This window comes from Schistocerca serialis, chromosome 1 (assembly GCF_023864345.2).
Source record: "Schistocerca serialis cubense isolate TAMUIC-IGC-003099 chromosome 1, iqSchSeri2.2, whole genome shotgun sequence".
NCBI classification, from domain to species: domain Eukaryota; kingdom Metazoa; phylum Arthropoda; class Insecta; order Orthoptera; family Acrididae; genus Schistocerca; species Schistocerca serialis.
The window spans coordinates 571,865,444-571,875,136 of record NC_064638.1 but is presented as its reverse complement, the minus strand read 5'-3'; the positions used below and the strand labels follow the sequence as shown (position 1 = coordinate 571,875,136).

At 37.4% G+C, this 9,693-nt stretch overlaps 1 protein-coding gene across 1 annotated transcript; it reads left to right on the top strand.

Annotated features, from left to right (window-relative positions):
* Window positions 1-1,156: 1,156 nt before the first annotated feature.
* On the top strand, window positions 1,157-7,937 carry LOC126476275 (27 kDa hemolymph protein-like). The gene is made up of 6 exons (XM_050103529.1): window positions 1,157-1,350; window positions 2,045-2,259; window positions 5,276-5,397; window positions 6,549-6,703; window positions 6,790-6,940; window positions 7,138-7,937. The coding sequence occupies exons 1-6, from the start codon at window positions 1,314-1,316 to the stop codon at window positions 7,358-7,360; spliced, it is 903 nt and encodes a 300-aa protein (XP_049959486.1). The 5' UTR covers window positions 1,157-1,313; the 3' UTR covers window positions 7,361-7,937.
* The last annotated feature ends 1,756 nt before the right edge of the window (window positions 7,938-9,693 follow it).

Genomic DNA, 9,693 nt, shown 5'->3' with positions numbered 1-9,693 from the left:
TCGGCTATGGGCCGCTTAGTGTGACGTCACTAACACTGCTGGACGGCCTTGTTATCCCGGGGGTGTCGCCCGACCCCACACGTTCGGTTTTGTTGTGGCCGCCGGCGGGCACATGCCGCTCAGCGTGTTAATGTTTATTTGCATTTCCAAAATTCCATTCACGTTACTCTGTTTAAACAACATATTTATGAACTATTATACAGTTACATTAATCCAGATTGAGGGACTTCCGTGGTCCGAAAATTTGCCTTCAATTTTCTGTAACGCGTGGTGTATCTCTGTGACTAGCTTTTGAACGCAAGAAAAATTAAGCAACGGAAACTTTGGAACGTGTCCCTGAAGTTGTATGCTTGAATTTGACTCGTCTTCATCGCTTAATTCTTTATCAGCGTGAGATATTATGTAGGTATACACATGCTAAGGTTAACAGAAGTAGCGGTTTTTGGCTTCAAAAGAAATCGTTTCCGTTAATGTCTAAAAACTGTTACATTATTCCAAATGCGTTCACTACCACTCGCCGTACTCTGTAAACTCTGTACTTAACAAATTCTTTTGAGGCTCTCTTTGTCTTGTGTTTCAGGGTGTACTGAACTTCTTTTCCAAACCAACTAACACCTTATCGGTGGGATCATTCGCTCGGTCGTCCAGTGTAAACGGCTTTCAGTTCTGTCCTTGTAATACCACTCGAACACGCCGAACTTTTGCTCAGGGCAACGTGCTGGCTCTTCCATTGCACAGGAACTCGTGAACTACGTTTTGTCGCCGGACATCTTTAACAGTTATTTATTCATAAGTCGTCCTTTCTTTTCTCTACCATTTGAGATGAGAACCACTTCCTGCAATTCGGATCTAGCGCACATTTTGTCGAAAATTAGCCCAAGAGAAACGCTACAATAGATAGGCCCTACCCTCCACCATGCGGTCCGTACTGATTTGCTGTGTGTGGCATATGCATTTAAAATAGTGTTGTTTGAGACCTTTTTCACCTTCCAGTCCCACTAGCCGAGAAGCGAATTGCACGAAGTTTGTCAACACACCTATTAAGACAGAACAAATCATGTGGCAATCGCATCAGGGGAAATCCGTGGGAGTGGGGATAAGTTAGTTCGTGCGACTTGCCGCGAGGAAGCGCTGTAACAGTAGCTGTGCTACACGTGAGACGCGAGCAGTCGAGTCAGTCGGAGTGTCGTTGTCGTGGGGGTCGGAGGTGCTTAGAATAAAGTCAAACGCCGTGACTTCTGTGTTGTATGCTAGTCGGACTCTTCGACTACAAGTACTGATTTAGGCGCGCAAGTCTTAAGTTTGTGTGAAGAATGAAGTTCCTCGCTGGTTTACTATTCATTATTGGAGGTAAGTGCCTGCGTTCGTGATTGTGTTGTTAGCTTGATTTGACAGGACAGAGGGCATAGGTCGGTGTAATCATATCGCTCGGCTCTGCTGAAGAGAATGTTTCTCACATTTTTTTTTTTAAATGTTACATTTTAACAAGCACGGCACGGATATACAAAAGAAAAGGATTGAAGATCCCCGCAGCTGTTTGTCACATTAAGTAGTTAGAATGAGTTAATAAGTAAAAAAAAAAAAAGAAAAAAATTCAAACAGTATATTGATTCATACGATTGGCGCACTCATCTATAAACAATTAACGGGGACGGGTGACTATGTACTTCCGAATGAACGTGAACAGTAGATCCCCTAGGCTTACTGTATTGCTGGATTAGACTGATGTATCTTCTACGTGCTAGTGCACAAGACAGCATGAAGGCATGACAACAGACCCAGTTGGGCTCTTAACGTCTGCCTGTGTGTTTTACGCAGAGCTATATAAACCATAGGCTTCAGTCATATTTATAGGCAAACTCTGTACGTACAGGCGGCACGTTCAATTGATGCATACGATTTCTAGAGCACGGAGAACATTAGCGTTCAAAGTCTATCCAATATCAATATTAAACTTCGTTCATTCCAAGTAATCTTACAATTGAATTTTTTGTGTTCTGATTTCTTGTTTTTCGTACGATTAACATTAATGTTTCTCTTGAAGGTCTGGTTTGTGCCGAAATTAGCAGCTCTGATACCATTGACACTAAAGAGCTGGCAAAAAATGTGCAAGAGCGTTTATCAGGAGTGACAAAAATACCAACTAGCGTGGATGACATACCCCAAGAAACGGTAGAAGAACTTGTGCAGGATACTCAGATGAAAGTAGAAGAAAAATGTAGAAAAGTTGGAGGTGAAGCAGCATTCTTACGTGCTCAGGTAATTGTGTGTGTGTGTGTGTGTGTGTGTGTGTGTGTGTGTCTCACCAGAAAGAGTTAATTTCTCATTGCCTTGGTGTTTTCAAAATAAGTTGTCACTGTATTAATTCTGTGGTAAATCTTTAACCCCCTTGTAATATCAAATAGCTTGAATACAGCAAATTACAATAAAAAATATTATGGATGGCATCTATTCTGATAATGGGCAGTTCCTCTCCATATTCCAAATGTGTACAAAGAAAAATAACTGTGGAAAACTTTAAACATCTACTAAAGTGTGTGGACTAGTTTCATGTATATTGTACTGTTGATATAAACTTCACATTCAATATATTTATTGATGAGGCTATAATTCTGTTCGAGAAAAACATTTTGTAAAAAGTTAGTGATGGAAAATATCAATCAAGCCACGGATTACAGAGGGCATCAAAATTTCTTGTAGAATGAAAAAGGAGCCTTCATGCAGTAGTAAAGAGAGCAAATGAGCCGAATAAGATAAGGCAATACAACTTTAATATAATATTAACAATCATACAGTTGTCAAAGAAATGCATTCTTCAGGGCAAAAATTCATGACTCTGACAATAAAATAGAAATTAGCCTATCTAGAATTTTGTAGTTAGGGAAACAAGGAAAACTGCAGTGAAAATATCTAAAATGAGGGTCATCTTGTAAGTGATCTAAAAGCAGTTATTGATATTCAGCAAACATTTTTAAAAACAGAACAAACAGGATTGCAAAGCACCATAAATAAAGTCATGAATTTTCTGCAAGTCATTGTACCCAGTACAACACAACAGATCAAGTAACAAGTCACTTTTTGAGGAATTGAGTCATTAAATCTCTGAAAAGTAAAAACTGCTGGAGTTGACACTAAATCTAGCAAATTATTGAAAAAGTGCTGCAGCCATATAAGACTGACACCTGATGCATCACTTACGCAAGGAACAGTTCCTGAAAAGCTTAAGTATGCGGCTGTGAAACCACTGTATAAGAAGGGAGATATGACAAATACTGCAAACTATCAGCTAGTTTCACTAATGACAAATTTTTCGAAAGTTTTTGGAGAAACTGATTGCCATGATTGTTGGTCACCTCTGTGACCATATCATGTTCAGCAACAGTCAGTTTGCATTCCAGGAGGAGCTACGAATAGAAGATGTAGTATTCAGATTTTGTGCCAGTGTTTTGGAGTCCAACAAATAGATGGTGCTTGGAATATTTGGTGACCTGTCAGGCATTTTGAGTGTCTCCAAATGCTTTTACGCAGACCTACATGCCCTAGGCATAAGTGGTGCAGCAGGGAAATGGCATGATTAATATCTTTCAAAACAGGAAATAGTACTAGATAGGCTAGTCAAGGTGGTCTCAGCATCATCAGAATGAGAATACTCCCATGTGTGGAGTGCCTCAGATCTGTTCTGGGCTACCTAATTTTAATAATAATCTACCTCTTTATACGGATTCTAAATTCATTTTTGCTGATGACTCTACACTACTTATTGATGATTTGGTGGACTGACTTGACATTTCAGTTAGTAAGGTTTCTAGGAATGCTATGAATTTGTATAACATTCATTCTCTTTCTGTTAATTACATTAAAACAAACTGTATTGTTTCATACTGTCTCTAGAGGTGAAGAAATGAGGAAAAACTAGGTGACCAGTTCATAGCTAGGGTGCATAATACAAAGTACCTGTACATACATACCAATACCAAACTAGACTGGTCCTGGATCTGTGCGAAAGGCTGAATTCTGAAACTTGCGCTTTACACTTCATTTGCACTTATAGAAACATGGAAGCCATTAATCAGCTTATTGTGGTTATTTTCATGGCATATGGCTTTGCATTTTGGGGAAATCGGGCACTTCTTAGAAAAAGATGCAAAGTATACAGAAAAGAGCTGTTGTTGTCTTCAGTCCTGAGACTGGTTTGATGCAGCTCTCCATACTACTCTATCCTGTGCAATCTTCATCTCCCAGTACCTACTGCATCCTATATCCTTCTGAATCTGCTTAGTGTATTCATATATTGGTCTCCCTCTATTTTTACCATCCACGCTGCCCTCCAGTACTAAATTGGTGATCCCTGGTGCCTCAAAACGTGTCCTACCAACTGATCCTTCTTCTACTCAAGTTGTGCCACAAACTCCTCTTCTCCCCAAATCTATTCAATACCTCCTCATTAGTTATGTGACCTACCCATCTAATCTTCAGCATTCTTCTGTAGCACCACATTCGAAAGCTTCTATTCTCTTCTTGTCTAAACTATTTATTGTCCATGTTTCACTTCCATACATGGCTACACTCCATACAAATACTTTCAGAAATGACTTCCCGACACCAGCACAAAAGAAAAGAGCTATAAAAATCAAAAATGGAGTACACCCTGGAGCCACATGCAGAAATCTTTTAAAGGAACTAGAGATTTTAGCATCCACTGCACAACATACTGTATCCCTGATGTGTTTTAAAAGGAAAGAAAGCACCTTTTCAAACCTAATTGTGTGTATCATTCACATGATACCAGAAGAAAAGATGATATCCACTGAAGATACAAACCTGAGTATGATACAGAAGTGTGCAAACTTCAGAGATTGTAAGATTTTTAATGCCCTCACATCAGAGATTGTTTAGCACATGATTTAAAAAAAGCAAGCATTAAGGCAGTTCCTATTACAACAGTCATTTTATACTGTGAAAAAGTTCCTGAACAACAATGATTAATACCATGTGCTGTAACTTTCAGATGCATGTCCAATCTATGTGATGCTGTCTAGTATTGTAAATGTGTTTATTCTATGACATATCTTCTGTAATATTTATCAAACTGCAGAATTTTTCTGTAATAGGACCTAAGCTGAATGATGCTCTTCTATTAAACTGGTTAGTGCTGTTAACATAATATGATTTGTAAAACTGACATGTTCCTTATCTTGTGATATCAAAATATGAATCTCTGGAATATGAAATAAAAATAACCTACTCAATTTGTAAATTACTCTTTCCATTTCAGAATGCGAAGAATGAATTGATGGACTGTATTCAGAATCTAATCAACATAACAGAACTTCAGCAGAAGGTAGAAGATGCTAAGCCTGTTGGAAAGCTGGATGAAGTGTCTAGAGAATACTGCCAGTAAGTCACTAATACAGTGGTTACATATGAAACATTTATTGTTGCAGCATATTTGATCAGCATACCTGAAACCTGTACATAAACTTGAAAGGTGTCTAGAAACTGATAGCAGGGACACAAGCACTAATTTTTATCCATGTTTTGCATTTCTGTATTCAATAATTATGTTAAAGGTATTAAATTTTGTCACAAACAAATTGTGAAAGTGAACTTCAGTGACAGATTACAGCTATGGACTGGATTGAGACGCTAAACTAGAAATTTGCATATAGTGGCCAGATTTCCTAATCCTCAGTGTAACAGCACCCATCAGCAGTTGCTATAGAACACTTGTAGTCTGCAAACTTTCTTGAACATTGTTTGGGAGAGGTTTAAAGTTGGAAGGCGAAGGAGAATCAGGCAAGCTCTTAGCACGAATTGCTGCTGTGAATAGTAATATGGACTAGGCTTTCTGTAGGTAGTGCAGTACTGAACCAGGCTACACTCTTACTCATTCTAGCACAAATAACTTAACTGCTGTGAAACGAAGGAATTGGCAGTAGCTACTTCAGTGCTACAGTACACAGTACTGACAGATCACTAATGTTGGCTGTGGGCAGATACAACAGTTAATCAAATGCCTCTCCCATTGTTAATTAGAACTTTTAAAGTCCACAATCTTTTTTGGCCTTTACAGTAGGCCATTTTCAAGTGGACCCAAAACTATGCTGTAGAGAGCAATGTCAAACTGGCCATGGCCTGAATAAAGTTCGTATCAGCAACTGGAACAGCATTTCATTAATTGAACATAAAGTTTGGAACTGGCACCCTCTGAACATGGAGAAACTTATACATAAAATACTACTGGCTCAAAGCCACCAGTCTGACAGATTCAGAATGGGGGACTGCATGCACAGAAATTTTTTTTAGCTGTGAAGGTTGTGAAGGCAAATTCTCTAACCAAAATTACACAGTTGTAGCCATTGATTAGACATTTTCTTGAGGTAGTAATTGCTGACACATTGTTATTGGTAATATAGCATTGTGAGGGAGAACAGTAGTTTGGAGTTTGACAACCATGTGTACTTGTACTTGCTGAAATGAGAAACTTGTCACTTTGTATTCAAGAAACATCTGTTGGAAACATTTACAGTATAATTTTTTTGTTGCAGCAAATCTCCCGTCTTGAAAAACTGCATTCAAAACTTTACAGACGCTGCTGAAGGTTGTTTGGAAGAGGCAGAGAAAGAAAGTGTTCGAACTACATTAAACATAACGAATGCAATTCTGGATTTTATTTGCCACAAGCAGGGTGATCGTATTGCATGTAAGAATGAATTATGCACAGCCCGATTTTCTTAGGTATGCCTCATTTGTCGGTAAATGTTGATGCTTATTTTATATTTCTTGCAGTATTCATTGCAGAAGGTGGTCAAGATTGCCTGAATAAAACTTCAACTGAAATACAGGAATGTATGAATTCAACTCTTGGGAAATTGGTTCCTCAGGAAAAGTCTAACATTGAATCTCTTCCTCAGTTGGTCCTGGGTGAAAAGGAGTGTGTGTGAGTACTCTGTGAATGAATATTAATTGAATTTAATTTGTTGTGGCTTGTTAGCATTCCTCTTTTACGGTTTGTCTCAAAGGTACAGGCTTCACACTAACAAGATTTCATCAGTGTTTAGTAGTAAAATGTTAATCAACTAAGTGGATGTCCCCAGTTTGTTCTGTGGTAAATTAATTTTTATATTTTACTCGCAGGGCAATGCAAAATATGCAGACATGTACTGTGAATGTAATGGAAGAAAAATGTGCAGAGCCGACACCTGCCAATATAATTGAAAGCATGTTCAGATTCATTATAAAGATGACTCCCTGTGCAAAGTGGGTGAATGAAAAGACAGGGGGAGCAGCAACTGCTATCACCTCAGTATGGAGATTAATAGTGGCATCAGTTATTCCAGCTGTGTTCCTCGCTTTATAATGACAAATTCTGGCGAGATAAAAATCAGTGATCACTTACATCTGAATGTAGTGGAGTGGACAATTTCAAAGACATTTACTACAAGCAACCTGCAGCTACTGGTGATCTGTGATGCATGTGAATGTGACAGTGATAAGGTGTGCTGGCAACATATTTATTGACTTGCATTTGCACAGTGTTGTGTTCTGAAAGTTACAAATATGGACAGTATTTTAGTGACTGCACTATGACCATGCATCTCAGCAATGAGATGTCCACAGGAACTGAAACAAATTCATTGACTTTGTAAAGGTCTTATCTAGGGCTCAACATTCCAGAAGGTTTGCAAACATTTTATTTAACAAGCATCAACTTATCGATATGATAAAGACCTGTGATATTACATACATATGGTTCTCTTTTTTATGTGTAAATTTCTCTTGTTAATCGAAAGGACTGTTCGATCATATTTTGTATTTATTTATATTCTTCAGTGGATGGGGCAGAAGGTGGTCTTGTTATTATTTCATAAGAGAAATTGCCTATGAGATTATGAAGTTAAACCTGTATAAAATAAAAGTTTATTTCTTTTGTTGTACTTTTACTTTTGTATTTCTTGTTTTATTTATAGAAAATGGTAAAGTATTGTTGGAGGGATATTAGAAAACAAAGGTTCCAGGCAATAGCTTTGTGTTGAAATACAAGAAATTCTCACACTATTTACACTCACACTTACTGGCTTTGGGGTACATGTTGTTTAAAACCTTCATAGTTCAATATTGCAATCTACCTACATGTCATCATCTCAGTACTCAATACAGGTTTCCAAAACTTCGTTCAGTTGATCAAATAATGCAGTGAGTAGTCTCACACTGATTCTCTTTGTTGTAGAATGATGCTCACTGCTATGACTTTGAAGAATAATTTTGCTTGGTTTCATACTTTAAGATGTATTGTAGTTGCTGTGTTTTGGGGTCAGGTGATGCATAATTTTATTTAAATTTCTAGTTAGCAAAGTACTTACATAATGTTTGACAGCTACTTTGCCTTTAAGAGATGGACAGTGCAGTCATAAGCATCTGCATTTGCAGGAACAGGCATAGGGGGAAAAAATGTGATGCAGAAGCCAAAAGCACACAAAAACCTAAAAGGAAAACAGGAATTTGATAAACTGAAAAATAAGACTATTTCATAAATGGTTTGTGAGATAGTTGCTTACAAAAGTAAGACATTTATTTTAAGGGAAATATTGCATTCTAAACTATATTGTTTATTACAACACTTTAAAACTGAGTTGACTGTAACCATGGTTCCAAAATAACAATCTGTGACAGTTTGACATTCCAGGGCCTGCTGGAACCAGAAATGAGAAAGCATTGCTAAACAAATTAAAGGGATTCATTATGTTAACTGTTACCAGATTACCATTTTTCCTTCATTAGTCAAGTCTTTGAAGGAAAGCATGTCAATTCTGTTCTGTTAAGTCTTCTCATTGCATACATTTTCTCTTGCTAATCAACTGCTAGAGAATACTGTAGACAATTGGTTCAGGCTGTCATTAACATATATTGCAGGACAGCAAGATCAAAACTGGCCGCAACATGTGTTACCTCAATCACTGGAAAGTGACATAAAAGGCCGAAACCTGGGTAGTAATTAAACAATAGTCAAATGGCAGCGTGTTCATTTAAAAGTATTGACTGTTGCTCAGAAACATCAAAAACTGTTGACTCATTAAGAATTATCAAATGGAAATGTCACTTCTTTAAATCTGGCGATAAAGGGTAACTCCCCCTCCTCACAAATGGCCTTTTTCAGTCATTTTATATCCTGTTAAGTTTTTTCATCTTGTTATATGTTTCAAGTGATTGAGTAGTTAAACCATGTTACATCAGTCATATGAAAGTTTCCTTTCAGCACTTTAGTACATCCACCAGATTATTAAAACAAGAATGTTTCTCTTTTTTGGTGTGCATTTTCAAATAATCCAAACCATTAGGAAGATAGGAATGTCACAAATCTAGAATTTTGTGATCATTAATTTTTGTTCTTAATGTTGGACTTCTTACATTGCTTCCAAAGAGAGGAATTTCAAAATTTGTTTTGTCCCCAACAATTAAATACAAAATAACTTGATCTGTAGAATTTGCAAGTAGAAAAATCTTGCACGTAACTTTCCCCTTCAGTTTCATCCCACATAAGTGTGATAACCAAAATTTTAAATGTTTCGTAACAGTATTCTAGAGAAGCTGTCAACTATGTGAGTGGTAAGTTATTTACTCTCTCTAGGTCAAAAAGGTAAAAATAAACATGGTTTTTAAGACATGTAGTACTTATCCTTCTCAGGAGATTGG